The sequence below is a fragment of the Artemia franciscana genome, chromosome 4 (genome assembly GCF_032884065.1).
Source record: "Artemia franciscana chromosome 4, ASM3288406v1, whole genome shotgun sequence".
NCBI lineage: Eukaryota > Metazoa > Arthropoda > Branchiopoda > Anostraca > Artemiidae > Artemia > Artemia franciscana.
The window spans coordinates 60,934,558-60,955,131 of record NC_088866.1 but is presented as its reverse complement, the minus strand read 5'-3'; the positions used below and the strand labels follow the sequence as shown (position 1 = coordinate 60,955,131).

Sequence of the window (20,574 nt, the reverse complement as noted above, 5' to 3'; positions counted from 1 at the left end):
ATGGGGATTTAGTTAAACGAGGTTGTGTTAAACGGGGGTGAATTACACGAGGGTTCAGTTGAATCACTTCAGGTAAACTAGGGTTCAGTTGTACGGGAACCGTAGAACGCTGATAGGAGAAATGCGAAAAAATTTCATTATTTTCATTACTGAAGTTCTTTCTGTCCCAATTATAAGTAAAGAATCCTTCTACAGTTCAAAGCTATCGATGTCGATCAGGCATTAATTCTATGCTATTTCAAATATTTGTTCTACAGGAATACACTATATTATTTTTTTCTCCATCTTTGTAAGAAGAAACATAGAAATATTCCAAATTTATTACTTTGTCTTGCGTTAGATTTAATGACTTTGAATAATCTATCTTTTAAGTTAAAATAAAAATCAATTTATTCTATTTAAACCAGACAAGTCTTCATCAAATTATTTTCAGACTAAAGAAAGGGGGTCAAAACATTCGGAAGCAGACAAATTATACGAACATTTAAGAAAATTATGTATAATTATAATTAGGGAAAAAGTGAAATTTTGAGACTTTGGGAACAAGGGTAATGCAGAATATTCTCCAATCCATATGACTAATAATCACGGCGTTATTATGTTTTTGCTTACAAATTTCCTGTTCTTTTTCCACAATAAAACAGGTTAGTTTGGCTTTTATTTCCGTTCCCTTTTATCTACTTTCTATAGTGATTCTACAAAATATCTTCGTCCAATTACAACGCCACAGTCTCAAGCATCATGTTGTAAGCATATGAGACATGACCGATAACCCAGACACAGCTAAGAAGGGTCGATGCTGTTCAGGCTAGACACCTGAGTCGAGTCGAAGGCTTCAAATGGTATGACAAGATCCGCAATACTGAGATCCTGAAGACCTTCAAGCAGGCGAACATCTCTACCCAAGTAGAAGACCGCTCTCTAAGGTGGTACGGCCACCTACTCTGTCTCTCGCTAAGTACCCCCACAAGGATCATCTCGGCATACAATCCCTCGGAAAATGGCTGGAAACACCCTCGAGGAAGGCCACGCACTAGATGGGCTGATGAAATACACCAACGCCTGCTCAATCGCAACATCAACCCAAATGAGGCCCCATCCTTAGCCCTGGACAGGGCTATGGCTACTTGGAGAAGACTGAAGGCAAGCTTTTTCATTTAAAAAAAATGATCTATTATTACTACTGTATATTGCAAGTAAATATCGATCAAACGTCAACCATGGCTATATCAACAACCAATACAACTACTACTATCAACCCGATGCACCATCAAACCACCAAGGCCAACACTGCTGCGCACGTAGACCAGCCTCAATAAAGCTTCAAAACTCCCAATGACTCTTGACCTATACATTTCCTAAAATTAATTACAAATTGAGTTTTAAATTGCTGTTTACCTAAGGGGTTATAGAAGACGCTTAAATGGCAGTCCACTTTACGCACAGCTCTGTGAAATTATACTCTAAATGTTAAAAAAAAAAACACAAGCAAAAATGCAAAACAGTTTTTTCTTTATAGAAAGGAATATCTTGTGTGACTTTTGGACAACTATTTATTTGCTATACTTTCGCACTATATAAAATATCTGTTATTGAAAGTGTGTTAAGTTCAATGAAAATAAAACTAAATAAATCACAATATTAAAGAAAGAGAAGAAAAAATAACAACTGATAATTTTAAGCTTTTTTCCGAAAGCAGGAAAATTCTTCTGTAACCTTACTATTTTGTGGAATTAACTAAAATATAATCCCAGTTTCCTAGCACAACCACGTCCATCCAGTGGTGTGGTCAATAGTTTTTAGGAGGAGAGGGGGTGTTAGTGCTTAGGAGAGTTAAGATAGATATTTGCACTTCATATAATAAATAACAATATTAACAAAAGGGTTAGCCTTTGAGACTGATAGCTTATTTAGCTATTACAACTCCGGATTTATTGTCATTTTTAAATGATAAGCATATAACAACATGCTTAACTATGTTAATTAAGACAAAATAGTTTAAATTTGATCAGCAAATTCGCTTGTGGATAGCCTACTCAGTTTTATTGAACAATTCTAATTCTTATGTTTTCGTTTGTTAAGATTTAAATCAACTAGTAAAACAAAACGACTGAAAGAAAAGAGTTTAAAGAACCAACCCCCTTTTCCAAACCAAATAACCAGCGAAAATAGGACTCGAACCTCTGTCCTCATAGACTAAGGATTTCACATCTGGCGTGTTAACCACTCGGCTTTAGTAATAGTAGTAGTAGTTATATACTGAATATCTAGAATTGAAATTAAAACTTTTTATGTCAGCCACGGTTGCTTCTAATTGCGTTTCATACCGAATTGAATTAGTAGACAGTTGAATTGCGCAGGTCTCAACAGAATAGTTTTTTCTAGAAGAATTTCTCTTAACCAAACTTTACGTAAAAGTTCCACCTTCGTGATTCTTACTAATTTTTTTCTGTTAAACTTTCGAAAAATCTTCAAGGGAAAATTTTTTCTCCAACTTTATTATTACCTTAATTGAATTTTCCTTTTCGTCTGATGAGGGTGATTCGACATGAACATCATAATCTTCATCCATCATTTCCTCTGATTCAGATTCAACTTCTTCTACCACTGTTCTACACTCGGACATCCCAAATTTGCTTCCAATTTTTTCCTTATTTTCATCACTTGAAAATTCCCCTTCTTCTGACTCAATATTTTCTTTTTGGTCTTTGGTGCCTGAATGATCGGTTTCAGAGATCTCTCGTTCTTCTTCAGATGATAAAGATGGCGTAGATAGTGCTGCACCTCTTCTCCTATACTGCCTTCTTGTTTTTTCAATCTTTTCAGATTTTTCCCTCCGTCTCTTCTTTTGCTTCACTTTCTTCGTTTCTTTTGATATCCACCTTATTGTTCCCTTATCAGCATCTCCTGTTCTAATTTCACCAATTTCTTCTTCACTGCTTTCATGACTAACAACATCCATCTTTTTATCATCAGCTATAAGTTCACTAATTGTTCTATCAGTATCTTCATCAGCTACTCCAGCTTCTGTCTCCTCATCCACAGTATCTTCTTCATGAACTTCTGTTTTGATGTCCGTATTCAAATTTTTTTCAGTTTCGGTAGTTTCTTTATTTTTTGTTTCATTTTCAAGAAGAGCTTTAATAGCTTTCGCGCGCATTTCAAGCTCAAGCAGCTCCATCAGAGTTCTACTATCATTTTCTTCTTTATCAGCCGGTCTTTTTTCCTTAATTTCTTTCTTCTTTTTTTTCTTTGTTTCTTTTTGCTTCTCTAAAATGAAGAATGACTAATTAATTAAACGCTAAACATACGCTCAACATAAATAACCACAGCATAGGGATGATACGCTTTACTAATTTATTTGAATTTTAAGATATTTTCCCAAAAATATATACTTCATTATACAGGCAAGTCAAAGGCAATGCATACTTCATTATATAAGCAAGTTTTAAATGGAAGAATGATTAATTAGTTAAAAGATAAAAGATTAAACATGCACTCAAGATAAATAACCCCAGCATAGGTGTGATACGCTTTACTGATTTCTTGAATTTTAAGAAATTTCTTCAAAAATATATACTTCATTATACAGGCACGTCAAAAAATTTAGTCACTAGGACTAAATGAAGAGAATGATTTAAAAGACAAAATAAAGAACCTTACACAGCACAAGGCTTTATAAAGGATATTACAGTAACTAGGACTAATGATCCCTTGCCTCTTTCCTTAGAAAATCATATTTTATGAAAATTATCTCTCTAAGCGAAATTATTTTGCTTTTTTGAGTGTTTTGGTTTAGTCCTAGTGGTAGACTATCAAACTTGCAACTTTAAGCCTAAAGAAAGATATGACAAGGTAAAAAATCATAGTCGATCATGCGAGATTAGGAAAAGAATGGCCATGAAACCAATTTCCATGGCTGATCTGTGAAGCCTAATGTCTTCGGATCTATGCTTTCTTACGTTAAAATTTGAAGATCTTTGCTGACATTAGCTCCAACATCACAAAACGAAAATACTTTCGACAGAAAGAAATTCACAACATATTTTTGGAAGATCAAGAACACAGTACTCTGCATACGAACAATATGGTAAATATAATCCAGCATAAACAACAATTATGTAACCTGACATCAACGTACATTAAGCAGCGGAGCCATGGAAGAGGGAGGAATATTAAAGTAATTCTGGACTTATGAAATTTTTTTAGAGAGATAGCAAAATTCTGGATTTACCTTACGTACAGTGCGGTCTAGCAAAACATAAGTCCTTAAAAAGACGGGTTTCTGAAAAACATGAAAAGGGAAACCCGATCAGACTGACAATTCGAAATCCAGCTCAAGGATTAATAGACATATTGGTTTCAGCTCAATCACACAACTCTGAAGGGGAGTAGAGTTGTCGAATAAAAGCTACCGAATTGATCTGCTACTTTGAGGAAATATGGAAAGGAGAAAAATTTCTGCACATTTGCTGCTATTTAGGATTATCCCCCAAAAAATACATTTTTTTATCTCTCCACAGCCACTGAAATTAGCCTCGCGTTCATTATTGTAATTTTGTCGTTCAATAAGTACTCACAATTATCGAATTGTTCTGAAAAGCACTTATTAAAACCTATTACAATTAATTACTCGTTTACAGTGCACCCGAGCTCAATAAACTGTAATTCGTCCATTAACAGATACAACATTATTGATACATTTATCAATGAGCATAAGCTAATTTTTGGCAAATTTCGGAGGTTCCATGGGTTTGCAAGATTTTTTTTTTCCTTTTTTTGTTGCAAGAAATTCATGCTGATGTTCAAACTACGTTCAATCAAGCACAATAATTACATGTATTCAACAATTCATCCCAATTAATTGCAACAAGCTCCGTTTAACGAGGGGTATAGGTTGGCTATCACTACCAACAACTGACCCTTTATTGTAGGCTAGAGCTTGTCTTCTTAAAGGAAACTTAAAAGAAAGACTTCAGACGGCACTGTATTTAAACTTTAAATAGGGTTTACTTTTATATTATCAACTCTTTCAAATAGCTTATTTAATTGAACCATATTAGTCTTCCTATCTAGAGAGTTGCATTTTTTTTCTTGTGCCAGCTTATTTATTCTGATTCATTTTAACTAGATTTTTTTTCTCCTGGTTTCTCTATAGTAAGCCCGAGACCAAAAGTTAAGGAATGTATAAAGTTAAGATGAATTCGAAGTCTTTCATGACAGCTATGCCATCTACATCTCTGCGCTATTTTCTTTAAATCAACCATGCTCTAGCATCAGGATACCTATGACAATCGATTTTTTTTCTTGTATTTATTTTTTTGATGTTTTTCCTTAATGTAATGATCTATATTTTCATCTGCAATATAAGCCTCAATGCCTTGTGCAGACTCATTTAAAAGGACTTTTAATTATCTCATATAGCAGACAAAAATATAAAAAATTAAAAGGCGAAGGAAAGTACGCAAAAAGGCTAGACTTATAAGGATTAGAAACACCATTAGGACAAAGACGGAAGAGGCCCCGCTCCAAACACCTGGTTTTTATTAATAGAATTTAAATGCATCTTTTCTCTTCTTGTGACAAATATACCCGATTCTGACAAAACAAATGTACTAACAAACCAATAAGCTGATCAATATTTGAAACGAAAGATAGATATAACAGTGAATGTATCAATTAAAATATAAAGCCAGAGACCAGCACTCCTCCTTTGACAAGCATGACTGAGCCCAGTGCAAATAAATTACAAATAGAGCTGCTGTCTTGAACAATAAAGTCTACATTAAACGCTATGGAAACGCTGCCTCGTATGTCTTGGCTTATGCTTAAGAGCGCTCGTGAGTTCGAAACCCACCGGCTGCGATCTTGTCAAGCCTTTTTTATCTTTATTTTTTTTTTGCGTCAACTACTTTTCCCGAACTACAGAAATAATGTTTATCCTCTAAAGAGAGAAAATTATAGGACAAAATGAAGTATCTAATGCTAATTAATAGGATATTTTGCATGCTATCTTTGTGCCCGTTATTCACACTTGGACTCTTATTTTATAATCCTTTACAAGAAAAATAGAAAACTCCTCGGCTTCTTTTTTTCTATAAAAAAGGAAAGAAACGTGTGGTAATAATTCATTGGCCAATTTCGAAAATCTTCGAGAAATTAATAAACTCTTTTTGAGTATTAGGACAACTAATACTTTTTTTTTCCAAAATCCATCATTTTCTAATAATTTTTTAAAAAACTGATGGATTTTCAAAAAACTAATACTTTTTTTCCAAAATCAAAATCATTTTCTGAATGTTAAAAAATCGTTGAAAACATATTCACATGCTACTCATTCTTATGATATAAAGTAGGCTTTTTGCCCTCCCAATCAGGATGTTTTATTAGATAAGTTGAATAATTATGGAGCCAATGGAAAAGGTCCTGATTTACTAAGATCTTATCTACAGGGCATTTTATTAAGCATTCTAACTCTTAATAATATTGGAGTCCCACAAGATTCGGTAGGTGTTTATATTTCTTGGTCTATACAAATGCCCTTGCTAACTGCGCGAACCATTATGCTAATACTGCAATGGCTTTTGCTGATAGTACTATAGTAGTTGAAGAAGGGAAATCACCTCCTTCTTGGATGAAAAATGTAATACAGTCGATGAATAAGCGGTTCAAGAATAACTACTTAGTACCAAATTTATCTAAAACTGAATACATATTTTTTTGGGACGCGCAAAAAATAAGTACATACATTTACTAGTAATGAGGTTATCATAAGTGGTACTCCCGCTACTATTAACTTATTTAATTAAGCCGCCTGAGGTCAATAACGCCACCTCCATCCCAATCTATTCAAAGCTGAACTCTTAACTCCCTCCCGTAAAGTTTAAATTCTCTTACCCGTTCTTACAACTTCTTCCCGCCCCATTTGTGAACGACTTGCTTTTCGGTTGGCCGCAGATGAACAGCCAAAAAGCCCTAGTAATCTTAAGATTTCTTTCATTACAATCTCCATCACTCACAACTTAAAACCCTGGACAGGCAAAAAACTTTTCATTACAAAAAAAACTCTTACTGCGCAAGCGGATAGCTTTCGTGTTTGCTCATTTTAATCTGTAAACAAAACTTCACTCACTTTTTCGTTTCTTCTTTAGTGGAACCGACGCGACGGAATCTGCAAAAAGAAGTTTAATAATTATTATGATTCAAACCTTTTGCTCAAGAAAAATAGCTTAGTTTTTGAAAATGTAAAAAAAAAAACAACTGAGAGGTCATAAGTTTTAGTATATTTGCAAGATATTAGTAGCACTCACTTGCCTATCAAGGTAGATTTTCGCTCCTTAACATGTGTCATCTACGAGATATCCGTGTATGAGCAGTTCCCAGTCACATACATAATCAGTTGGATGGCTGAGTACTCAGTGAACTTAAAGACATGTCAGGAGTTCGCTTTAGGAGTTCGCTCGTCACCTACACGTCTGGATACCAGCAAGCGTTATATCCCGGCCTACATAAAATTCAGATTCTTCAATCCTTAGCAAGGGTTTGGTCTTTTAAGGGCCTTAGATAAATTACATTCTCGAAGAATGTTTAATCATTCATCGCTAAACAGATTTATTCATCAGTCATCTTTTTACAGTGGTTGTGATTAGGCGGCTCGTTTAATTACATTTTTTGCTCGGCCCAAGACAAATGGGCCGTAATAAAGACGCAGTTATACAAACTTTGAGCAGTTTGTTTTTGCAATACGATACACGACACGCTTTGAGTCACCCCGAAAACCAGATACTTCCTAGTCTGTGGACCAGTAGGTCCCTGGAAACGAAGACCAGGAGAACAAACATTTATGGAAGATTCGGAGCCGTTGGGATAGTCAGAAGACATGGCTGAAGACAGAGAACAGGACGACAAAAAACATTTAAGGAGGATTCGGAGCGATTGAGAGGGTCCGAAGATGTAGCTGAAGACAGGGTAAAGACTGAGTAAAGATTACCAAAGGATTTGGACAAAGGACCAGGAGGACAAAAATTCATTCAACCGGTGAGAGATAAAGCTCAGCCTGAAAAAGGGTTTTTGGGCATTTTTATTTAAACTTTTTTTTAGAACGCTTCGAGAGTGAAAACGCTGAAATGTTTGAAATGTTTGAATGTTTGAAATGGCTCGTTTAATTACATTTTTTGCTCGGCCAAGACACTGAGTAACTTTTTACGAACTCTTGGAGACAAATAAACACATGAATGTACTTTATTCAAGAGAGTGAGTAGTTCCTCAATGATCATTGGATTGCATAAATTGTTTAATTACATGTAATAAATTGATTAATTACATTTTTTTTACATGTGTCTTTTGCGTATTCTATTCTATTTTACACCTTTCTTCTTTTTCCGTTAAGCACGGTTGAACGGAAGTCTCGGTCAAAACATTTGCATTTACTCACCAAAATTTTTCACCGTTTTTTTTTTTTTTTTTTTTTTTTTTTTTTTTTTTTTTTTTTTTTTTTTTTTTTTTTTTTTTGGACGAGTTCCCTCAGAAAACGGCGTGAGACCTTTGACTCTCAGAATCTTTGCTTCAAACCATTCAAAGAAAAGAGAAATGTATTTTTGATTTTATCTCTTCACGTAAAGTGGTCCACTTTTTATAACTGTTTCGTGCTATACATTTTCTATTTTACTTATTTTTTTCATATAGAAACTTCACAGTTTCCTGTTCATTTCACATCAGTCAAAAATTTCTAATGGAACCACGTTCCTTCATCACTTAGAAATCGATTTCTCTATTTTCTTCCTTAGAAAAATTTTGCCTTAGAGTCAATTTTGTTAGTATTTGTACAACACGAAATCTGGTAGTTTTTCTTGGAAAATTCCAGGATCGCATGACAAATTAGAAACGTAATTTCTTGCAAAGCGTACCAGTAGTTTCTTTTTAACGACCAGTTAAACACTTGTTTCGCCAGGAGAACTGGGGAAAACCTATAGTCAGGTCTAAAGGCGATAAATTTCCATAAGGATAAGAAATAGGAATTAGCGACCTTGTATTCTGTGCTTAATGGAGAAATATCGATATTTTAGTATGTTTCATAAACTCGAAATTTTTTTTAAATACTATGTGGCAGAAGAATAAAAATTGAACAAAAATTCACACTTTGATTGTTTTTATCAATGAAACTATTCACACATAGTTGGGAGGAGGGGGAATGTATTTTCCAAATTACAGGGAGTAGTTTTAAATCTTTTTTTTCAGCGAAAATACCACCAAAAGGTTCTTAAAATAAAAATAGGTCAAAAGTATCAAGGTGGGGGGAATATCTAGAAGCAAATGCCTTTGCTCCCCCACCCCCTCCCAATTGGGGCCACTGGTTTTCATTTAATTATTTGCTACTTTGGTCAAATGTATTATGCCAAAGAATATCTGAACAACAATTGACGCTTTTATATATAATAGGTTTCATTCAGGGTCACATCTCGCAAGGAGGGTAGATTACCCATCTAAGGATATTACCCAGTAGAGTGAATTTCCCCGTGCATTATACAATTAGAAAAGAAACTTCTTGGAAAGGGAAACCGTAGTTTCTTTTTAACGACGAGTTGAGCACTTGTTTCGCCGAGGGAACTGGGGAAAATCCATTCTGGTATAAAGACGGCAATGACGAGAAACAGGGATAATTACCATTTGTTCTGTATATAGTGGGGAAATATTGACATTATAATGTTTCGTAAATTCAAGAAAAGTGATTTTGAAAATGCGATACGACCGAGCAATAAAATTGAATGGAAACTGATGTTGTCACTGTTATTTTCTTTTTGATTCAATTGTTTATTACTTTGGTTAAATACATTAAGAGTAGGAATAATTGAAAAAAAAATACACTTTCAGATAAATTTGGCTTCAGGCAAAACAATATAAAGAAAGGAGGGGAAGATTGTTCGGTTTGAAAACTACTCGGAAGGAAGGATTACCCAGAGGAGAGAATTACCCAGTACTTTCCCAAATCATAAACTTGATTTCTTTGCAAACCATACGAACGTTTTCATTTTAATGGCCAGTTAAACACTTGCTTCGCCAGGAGAACTGGGGGAAATCCATAGTCAGGTCTAAAGGTGATAAATTTTCATAATGATGAGAAAAAAGTGTAGTGGCCTTCTATTCAGCGTGTACAGGAGAATTATTGACAGCATAGCATGCTTCACAAAGGAATAGGTAATTTAAGCAAAATTGTTTGAAAAGTGCTATAAAACAAGAGAATGAAACTGAACAAAAATTGACAATTTTATTGTTTTGAATCAATTGCCTGTTATTTAGGTTAAATGTTTTAAGAGTAAGAATCACTGGACATAAATAGATATTTCAGATGAAACAGGTTTCAGGCAGGACCATATCTAAGGGGGATGGGAGGATTGGCACTTAACTTAGAAACAAAATTTATTGCAAAGGGCACTAGTAGTTTCTTTTTAAAGGCCAGTTAAACACTTATTTCGGTAGGAAAACTTGGGAAATCCATAGTGAGGTCTAAAGGCCATAAATTCCCTCAAAGCCTGGAAATGAAAATAGTGACCTTTTATTCTGCGAAAAATGAAGAAATTTTGACAGTACAGCATATGTCATAAAGGAAAAGCTAATTCAGGACAAAATATTTTGGAAATTTTGGCGAGGGATATTGCCAAAATTTTTATTTTTGCAAGACAAGCATTCTTTTGAAAATTATGCGAAAGAATGCTTGTCTTTTCCAACGCCGTTTAAAATTTCAAATTGCGATAACGCAAAATAGACGACCTTTTTTCTACGTATATTGGTGAAATTCTGATAATACATTATGTTTCATAAAAGAATAGCTAATTAAAAAAAAAAAAAAAAAAATTTCTAAATCCCGGAGAAAAATATTGCCAGGGTAACAGGGGAAAGTGCAATCAAATCAGGAAGCGGTACATTTTTATAATGAAAAATTTCAAATCAATAGAATTTTTATACGTATACTATGCCAAAAAAATAAATAAACGGCTAGTCTTTTTTGGAATAAAAATAACATGCTAGTCTTTTTGAACACTGTTGACATTTTAGTATTCGATTAAATAAAAAATAAAAAGTTTTTTTTAGCTGAAAGTAAGGAGCGACATTAAAACTTAAAACGAACAGAAATTACTTCGTATATGAAAGGACTTACTCATCCACGCCCCGCTCTTTACGCTAAAGTTTGACTCTTTCTCTCAACTCTGCTTTTTAAAACAGTAAAAAACTTTAGCGTGAAGAGCGGGGCGTTGATGAGGAAGCAGCCCCTTTCATATACGAAGTAATTTCTGTTCGTTTTAAGTTTTTCTGTCGCTCCTTACTTTCAGCTAACAAAAACTTGTTTTTTTTATTTAATTTCTGAACGTTTTTGAATCAACACATGTTTTGATTTTGGCTTTCCGCAGAGGAATAATTAACACGAAATTTGCAAGTTTATTTTTTTTGCTAAATGGCTTTCTCATAGTTTTGATCGAATGATTTTGAGAAAAAAAAGGAACGGTGGAGGAAGCCTAGTTGCCCTGCGATTTTTTGGTTACTTAAAAAGGCAACTAGAATTTTTAATTTTTTACGAATGTTTTTATTAGTAAAAGACAAACGTAACTTATAAATTAGCTTGCGTAAGGAACTTTTGTAATCTCATGTTTTATTACATATATGAGGGGCTAGCCCCCTCGTCAGTACCTCGCTCTTTACAATAAAAATTAAATTTTGACCCAATTCATTAAGAATGACCCCTGAATCACAAAAGCCGTAGAATAAATAGTTGAAATCACTAAAAATACTTTAGCGAAAAAGAGCGAGGTATTAGGAGGAAGTGAGCCCCTCATATGCGTAATAATTTCTGTTCGTTTTAAGTTTTAAAACTGCTCCTTACTTCCAGCTGAAAAAAAAAACTTTTTCATATCTATTTTTTCATTGTTCTTTTTTAAATAATGCTAGTAAATCCTGCGCTTCCTTCATGGAAATTTTCTTCCCGCATGACAAATTCCTCGATGGAAAGTTCCCCTAGCATATCCCCCTTTTCAAAACCCCTCCCCAACCAAAAAATCATCATGAAAACGCCTGTACACTTTCCAATAACCATTACAATATGTAAGCCCTGGTCAAAGTTTGTAACTTGTAGCCCCTCCCATGGGGACTGTGGGGGTGTAAGTCGTCCCCAAAGACATAGTTATAAGGTTTTTCGACTACACTGAATAAAATGGCTATCTCAGAATTTTTATCCGTTGACTTTGGGAAAATAATTAGCGTGGGAGGGGGCCTAGGTGCCCTCCAATTTTTTGGGTCACTTAAAAGGGGCACTAGAACTTTTCATTTCCGTTAGAATGAGCCCTCTCGTAACATTCTACGACAACTGGGTCGATACAATCACCCCTTAAAAAAAAAACTAACAAATAAACACGCATCCGTGAACACGCTGAATTTCTATCAAAGTGAACCCTCTCCCATTATTCTAAGACCACAGGTTCTATACGATCACCCCTGAAAAAAAAAAGAATAAATAAAGACGTATCCGTGATCTTTCTTCTGGCAAAAAATACAAAATTCCACATTTTTATAGATACAATCACCATTTTTCACCATTTTCCATTTTTATAGATACAATCACCCCTTAAAAAAAAAAAAAAAACTAACAAATAAACACGCATCCGTGAACACACTGAATTTCTATTAAAGTGAACCCTCTCCCATTATTCTAAGACCACAGCGTCTATACGATCACCCCTGAAAAAAATAAGAATAAATAAAGACGTATCCGTGATCTTTCTTCTGGCAAAAAATACAAAATTCCACATTTTTATAGATAGGAGCTTGATTTTCGTTAAGAGTCTATGACTTTTAGGGGGTGTTTCCCCCTATTTTCTAAAATAACGCAAATTTCCTCAGGCTCGTAACTTTAGATGGGTAGGACTAAACTTGATGAAACTTATATACTTAAAATCAGCCTTTAAATGCGCTTCTTTTGATGTAGTTATTGGTGTCAAAATTCCATTTTTAGAGTTTTGGTTACTATTGAGCCGGGTCGCTCCTTACTACAGTTCGTTACCACGAACTGTTTGATAACATGAAAAATAATTGCAATAGAAATATAAGCCTACTGATATTACAGCATGGCTAACGAAGAAATTAAGTTTTTTTATATCCTCGAAAAAAATTACGCCAGAGGAACTGGGAGAATCTATAACCAAGTCTGAACATAACTTTTCACAACTAAGAGAAATAGGAATAGAAATCTTCTTTTCTTCGTGCAAAGAAGAAAAACAAAAAAAACCCCAAAGATCAAAGCTGAAACTTGAGACAAACGAAAATAATTGCTTCGCCGATTACGTAAGATATATCTACAAAACTGGCTCAAATAAACTAACTCGTGATATTTTCAAATATCGGCAAAATTATAAAATCTTTTGTAATTCAATTACAAACAAGAGCCAAGAGCTCATATGGCACTTGTGACCAGTCCGGACAAGCCAAGAGCCAAGAGCTCATATGGTATGAGCTCTAGCAAAATTTTAAGAATCAATAGATTGATTTAAAAGGAAAATCGGAGGCTTAATACCGGTTGGGATTTAAAATAAGAGCTCTGAGTCCCGAGGTCCTTCTAAATATCAAAATTCATTAAGATCCCATCACCCACTCGTAAGTTATAAATACCTCATTTTTTAACTTTTTCCTCTCCCTTCAGCCCCCCCCCAGATGGTCTAATCGGGGAATTCGACTTTATCAAGTCAAATCCTGCAGCTCCAAGACACGCCTACCAATATCCATCGTCCTAGCACGTCCAGAAGTACCAAACTCGCCAAAGTACTGAAACCTACCCCCTAACTCCCCCAAAGAGAGTGAATCCAGTACGGTTACGTCAATCACGTATCTACGACATTTGCTTATTCTACCCACCAAGTTTCATCCAAATTTCTCTACTCTAAGCGTTTTCCAAGATTTCCGGTTTCCCCCTCCAACTCCCCCCAATGTCAACAGATCTGGTCGGTATTTGAAATAAGAGCTCTGAGTCATGCGTTCCTTCTAAATATCAAATTTCATTAAGATCCGGTCACCCGTTCTTAAGTTAAAAATTCCTCGATTTTTTATTTTTTTTCAAATCAACACCCCCCCCCGCTCCTCCCAAGTGAACAGATCCGTTCCAATTATGTCAATCACGTATCTATAGCTTGTGCTTATTCTTCCCATCAAGTTTCATCCCGATCTCTCCACTCTAAGTGTTTTCCAAGATTTCTGTTTCCCCCCTCCAACCCCCATGTCCCCCGATCGGATTCGAATTGAAAATGGAGCATCTGAGACATAATACCCTTCTATATATAGAGTTTCATTAAGATCCGATCACCTATTCGTAAGATAAAGATACCTCAATTTTCACATTTTCCAAGAATTCCGGTTTCCCCCTCCAACTCCCCCATTGTCATCGGACCTGGTCAGGATTTAAAATCCTGACCAGGTCCGCAAAATACTTTAGCGTAAAGAGCAAGGTATTAGGAGGAGGTGAGCCCCTCAAATGGGTAATAATTTCTGTTTGTTTAAGTTTTAATGCTGCTCCTTACTTGCAGCTGAAAGAACTTTTTCATATTTATTTTTTTTAAATAATGCTAGTAAATCCTGCGCTCCCTTCATGAAGATTTTCTTCCCCCATGACAAATTATCGATGGAAAGTTCCCCCAGCATATTCCCCTCTTCTCAACCCCTCCCCCAACCAAAAAAATCCTCCTGAAAACGCCTGTACACTTCCCAATAACCATTACTGTATGTAAGCACTGGTCAAAGTTTGTAACTTGTTGCCCCTCCCACGGGGACTGTGGGGAAGTAAGTCGTCCCCAAAGACATAGTTATAAGGTTTTTCGACTACGCTGAATAAAATGGCTATCTCAGAATTTTGATCCGTTGACTTTGGTAAAATAATTAGCGTGGGAGGGGGCCTAGTTGCCCTCCAATTTTTTTGGTCACTTAAAAAGGGCACTAGAACTTTTCATTTCCGTTAGAATGAGCCCTCTTGCAACATTCTAGGACAACTGGGTCGATACGATCACCCCTGGGAAAAAGAAAAAAAAACAAACAAAAAAACAAAAAAACAAAAAAAACAAATAAACACGCATCCGTGATCTGCCTTCTGGCAAAAAATACAAAATTCCACATTTTTGTAGATAGGAGCTTGAAACTTCTACAGTAGGGTTCTCTGATACGCGGAATCTGATGGTGTGATTTTCGTTATGATTCTAAAACTTCTAGGGGGCGTTTCCCCCTATTTTCTAAAATAACGCAAATTTTCTCAGGCTCGTAACTTTTGATGGGCAAGACTAAACTTGATTAAACTTATATATTTAAAATCAGCATTAAAATGCGATTCTTTTGATGTAGATATTGGTATCAAAATTCGATTTTTTAGAGTTTTGGTTACTACAGAGCCGGGTCGCTCCTTACTAAAGTTCCTTACCACGAACTGTTTGATTTGATAACGAAAAAAAAGCCAAAAAATCCAGTGGGAAACTTCAATTTAATAAAGATTTACTCCGTTGTAAAAGTGGTCACCAACATATGAAATGGATAAAGTACTCTCGGCTATAAAGAGATTAAATAAAATAAAAAAATTCAAACTTAAAGTAAGGAGCAATATTAAAACTTAGAACGAATAGAAATTATTACGTAAATGGGTAGGTTACTCCTCCATAACGTCTCGCTCTTAACGCTCAAGTTTCTTAGTACTTCTAAAAAAAGCTTTTTTTTAGAAGTACTAAGAAACTTTAATTTTTAATTCGACGAACATAGTGTTTCAGGAATCGTTCTTAAAAGATTAGGACAGAATTCAAACTTTAGCATAAAGAGCGAGGTGTTGCGGAGGAGTAATAAGATACGTAATAATTTCTGTTCGTTTTAATTTTTAATGTTGCTCCTTACTTTCAAATGAAATAACTTGTTTTCTTATTTGATTTCTGATAGCTTTTTAAATAATGCCAGGAAATTTGGCTACTCCTCCGCGGAAAAATACCTCCTCCCAAGGATTTATTCTCTAGACAATTCAATCCGGGTGAAAACTTACCCTGGACAATTACCCTTTAGTCTAAAGTCCTCCATAACTAAAGATTATAAATTTTCATAACGACGATAAATAGCTTTTCTTCTGGGTAAAAAGCAAAAACTTCACATTTAATTCTAGAAAGGGATAAGGTGGAGAAAGTACACGTTAGAAAAAGGAATTTATCTTTAATAGATAAATCGATAAGAAAGGCGAAGATGTTTTCATTTTTGCACTTAAAACTGTTTTTGTTTTAGGATAATGTGTATTTTACATGGACAAACAAAGATGTAAGAGAATGGTTTAAACGAAAAAGCGAAAATGTGAAAATGTGATGTGAAACAAACATGTCATTGCAAAGAAACAGAAATAATCTAGACCCAAGTCTTAGGTACATTCCAGGGGGACCACGTCTCTTACAAACCTTAATGAAATGTAATAAGAAAAGAAAGATAGAAGAAGAAAGAGAGGTCCAGGTCCAAAAATGCCAGAGTAACATTGCTTTGCCAAACTTCAAGATGCTGATGCCAAAACTGTCTCTTGAAAAAAAAAAAAAAAAAAAAAAAAAAAAACTGTCTCTTGTAGACGGATCTTAAGAAAATACAATCATTTTAAAATTGTTTTATCCTTTATTGCAAACTGAAAAAGTAAACTGGAAAAAAGGCGATTTAGAAAAAGCATGAAAAGTTCATAGCAATGCTCAGAAGTTAGGAGATTAGTTACAGACAGATTAAGATTATCGCCTAGATCCGTCCTGGGTTGCCCTACGTTTATGTTCTACGAAAAGAGGAATGCTTGTGTTCTGAGGCATAACATATTAATTCATATACTCTTCCTTTTTATTTTCCATACCATTGTATACTTTTACAGAAGGCAGTAACTACAATTCTCCTTTACAGACGATTAACCCTTTGAGCTGTTCCGTGTAGCTGTCTGATTTTTCTTTTTTGCTTGTTGATATTCAGTTGAATATGGATAAAAGACAATATTTTAAATTAGTGTCAGTTGGGAAATATTAGTGTCTGTAAAAAACATTTTTTTTAAATATTATTTTCGATTACTATGGAATGTGGTTCGCTCTTTACTATGTTACATACACTGCTCCAACCATAGTTGATGTAATCAAAGAAAGATTAATTCACTAAAACTTAAAAACTTAATCTTTGTTCTAAAAAGAACATACTTTCTTCTATTTTAAAAAAATAAAATTTAGACTATTCTAATGTTTGAAATATCAGAAGCGTAAAGTTCAAGGACTAAACCAGATTAATAAGATTAATTAATTAACCAGCTTAATACGCTAGTGACGATGATTTTGTACAGGTTTAATCTCCGAATTTCTATTCATTTCGCATTAGATGGTCCACATTCCAACTTCATAGAATACTTTTGTGGACGATTTTTTTTTGTGGACGATAAATATTTCCAACCTGTTTTCTCGGTCCCATGCGTCAATAAACAGCACAGAGAATGGCAAAAACTCCAGAAACAGAAATAAATAAAAGATTCAAAATTTACAACCGAAAAAAATGAAGTTCGATTACATACATTTACAGTTAAAGACAAATCTACTCACTTTCAGATACCACCTTCTGATTAAGAGCATCCAACCGGTTGTCAGATGCATAATTAAACGAATGAATTGACTTTTAAACATTTCAGAGTGAGAACCTCCTAATCCTGTTCATTTTGTCTTGGATGGTCCAAGTTCATCTCCGGTCTCGCTTTAGCAATCATTCTCCGTTGCATGTCCAGTAAAGAAATAATTAATTTTTCGATGAGAAACTTCCTTTTCACTGCGTCATGGGGAAAGGAAAACGCGGCGAACCGGTAATTTTCCATCTGAAAAAGTTTCTTTACTTCCAAGAAAATGATGTTCGTTTGGTCTCTTTTCTCGAAAAAAAAATATTGATTGCGTCTCAAAGAGTGCCGGCGTCCGTGGGGATGATTGAAAGGCAACTTTGTCGTTACAAAATCCCAACTGAGGATTTGAGTGCCGTTTCTCTTATCGACCACTTTAGAACGCTTAAGAATTGTCTTTTTCCAAGAACGATGGGATTTTGTGTCAGAAAACGATGATGAAAACTTTTCTTGACAGATTTCAGAAACAGGTTTGTTCTTTCTTCGAAGTTGAAGTGAGGCCTCTTGACAGCAGAATTCATTATCGGATGACAGGGAACTTTTAACGTCAAAAATTAGATCACTCCGGTTAGCATTTAGTGTGCAGCAGAAATAAAAGAAAAGAATAACTCCTGGAACGAACACAATTAAAAGAAATTACAGAGAAACATCCAACATTAAATGAAACTTAACTGAAACGCTATAAAAAAAAAAAAATGAAGCTCTACACATTCCATCGTTGTTGCTTGATTCTTACTTGTAGGAAAGAGTGAAGCACTTGCAGACATCCTTACCAACATAGAAGCAGAGGTATAACTAGCAAGGGTGCAACCATTCCCTGACTCTGTTCAATTGAGTGCTTAAAAATGCACTGCCCTCTCATCCAGGAGATCAAATTGAACAATGTCTTTCACTGACTGGTTTCGATCACGCGGAATATGTTAGTCTCTTTTCAGATCGCAAGGAGCCCAAAAAATGAGTAGTGATCTGGGCAGACCTAATCAGTTTTAAATTCCGAACAAAAAAAAAATGAAAATAATGGATATTAACCAAGCAGAACCATTCTTACTAAATGTCAATCAAGTTCAGATCAAGAAAGTCAATACAGGAAGCACAGACAGTCTGTCTCCTTTCAGAAACTCCAATGAAGTTGCAAAACATGGTCAATAAGGCTGCAACACGAGAATGCATTGATGGTGTTCAGGCACCTTGCCTACAAAGAACTCTTTCGATTACGCAGACCATCACAGCCCCCGAGGAGCCCAAAACAAGAGTGGTCGGCTGGACAGGCCTAATCAGCTTGAAAATAAGGACAAAGAAAACGAAAATTATAGATATTAACCACCCAGGACCATTCTTACTAACTGCCAATCAAGTTCAAATCGAAAAAGTCAATAAAGGAAACACAGAAAATCTTTGTCTCCCTTCAGAAACTGCAATGGAGTCGCCACGAAGTCAGTGAATGTACATTGCGCTATTCTGCACCGTTCTCCTTTAACGATGCAAAACATGGTCGACAAAGCTATAACATGAGAATGCACTGAGGGTGTTCAGGCACCTTGCCTGCTAAACATTCTTAGAATAAAACTCCGCAACCGCATCTCTAAAGTGGATTTACATCAAATGTGCAATATACAGAAACATTTTGTGCTCACTACCAACTCTCAATGGTTGGGCCATAAATTATGAAAGCCACGAGAGCAACTGCCACGCTAAATAATTTTAGATCCGAGCCTCTTATCTCCTGGAAGAGACACTAAGGAGCACAGAGGAGGAACTGGTGGAAATTGGCAAAGCCAGACCTTGAACCTATCGGGGGTTCAGAAAATTTGGTCATAGATGGTAAACACAATGGCTCGTATCTGCATATCAGTTGGCAAAAGACCGCTCAGCGTGTTCCGAAGATGTATTCCAGACAATTGATGTCGGACGGGGTGAAAACGCGTGATTCCTACCACAAGTAAGTAACTAGTAAAAATAATTAGCACTTTTCACCGAAGAATTTTGCTTTTTTTTGTCACAATCGAATAAGCGACATCTCACAGGGTAACATCTAACCTTGGCAAGTGCTTAAACTTTTTTGTTGTTGTTGTGAAGACAAAATAGCGTTTCCTCCTCTTGTTAGTTCTCTCTATATCTCCGTCGTGATATCAGAGGCCATTCTCGTTCAACAAAGTTGTGAAAGTTGCTCTCTAACATTCGATCAACTTCGAAAGCCAAGTATTACGCAACCTGGAGCCTGAATTTGATCAACTGTGCGTACCTAGCCTTAGCTTTCATAGCATCCTTTCTGTAGACAAGCCAGATATATGACAAAGCGAGATCAATAAAATCATTCAAGACACGCACTGTCCATTTGCTGGCACGGCTTCAGCAATGATAATAACTAATCATTCTGCCACATAAGTCTACTCTTACCATCAACTTACTGTACCCGCAACCATCGTTGGAGCTAGGTATACCTATGTAATCTCAAAAGACTTGTCATACCTCGTTATTGGTATTTAAGTTTGCAATCTCGGTTTGTAATCGGTATTGGAATCTCGGTATTGGTATATGCATGGCAACTCAACGCAAAGGAGATTGGTTTATTGTCAAACCACTAGGTAACTGCCAGCAGCCTTTTCTTTCCAAACGAAGCTGAATATGCCTCTCCCTAGGCGCTTTAGCTCTTTCTCACTTTTCTCTGTGGTGCCTTCTAGTCGATTCTTCATGATTGTTGCTATTGCATTTACTACTAAAACTGAGAGCTCTTCAAGAAGCTGAATGCTAGTTAAATACCTGTCAAAAAGAGGCACGAGCCTTTTATCACAATCTGCGTGGGGTGCAATACAGCAGTCGCTTCTAAGCCTTTAGACTGCAGATCTGGATTGAACGAGATCTTTCCCTGGAGCCAGACCTTCTGCTCCAGTCAACAGGAATATCTTCAGTCT

General features: G+C 35.5%; 1 protein-coding gene across 2 annotated transcripts in view; it reads right to left on the bottom strand.

Annotated features, from left to right (window-relative positions):
* LOC136026680 (centromere protein F-like) overlaps positions 1-20,574 on the bottom strand; it is a 111,011-nt gene that overhangs the window by 2,614 nt on the left and 87,823 nt on the right. For both annotated transcript variants that reach the window (XM_065703421.1, XM_065703422.1), the window contains exons 6-7: positions 7,133-7,171; positions 2,507-3,270 (exon numbers count right to left, since the gene is read on the bottom strand). In XM_065703421.1, coding sequence (XP_065559493.1) covers positions 2,507-3,270; positions 7,133-7,171 — 803 coding nt within the window. The remainder of the gene's footprint in view (positions 1-2,506; positions 3,271-7,132; positions 7,172-20,574) is intronic.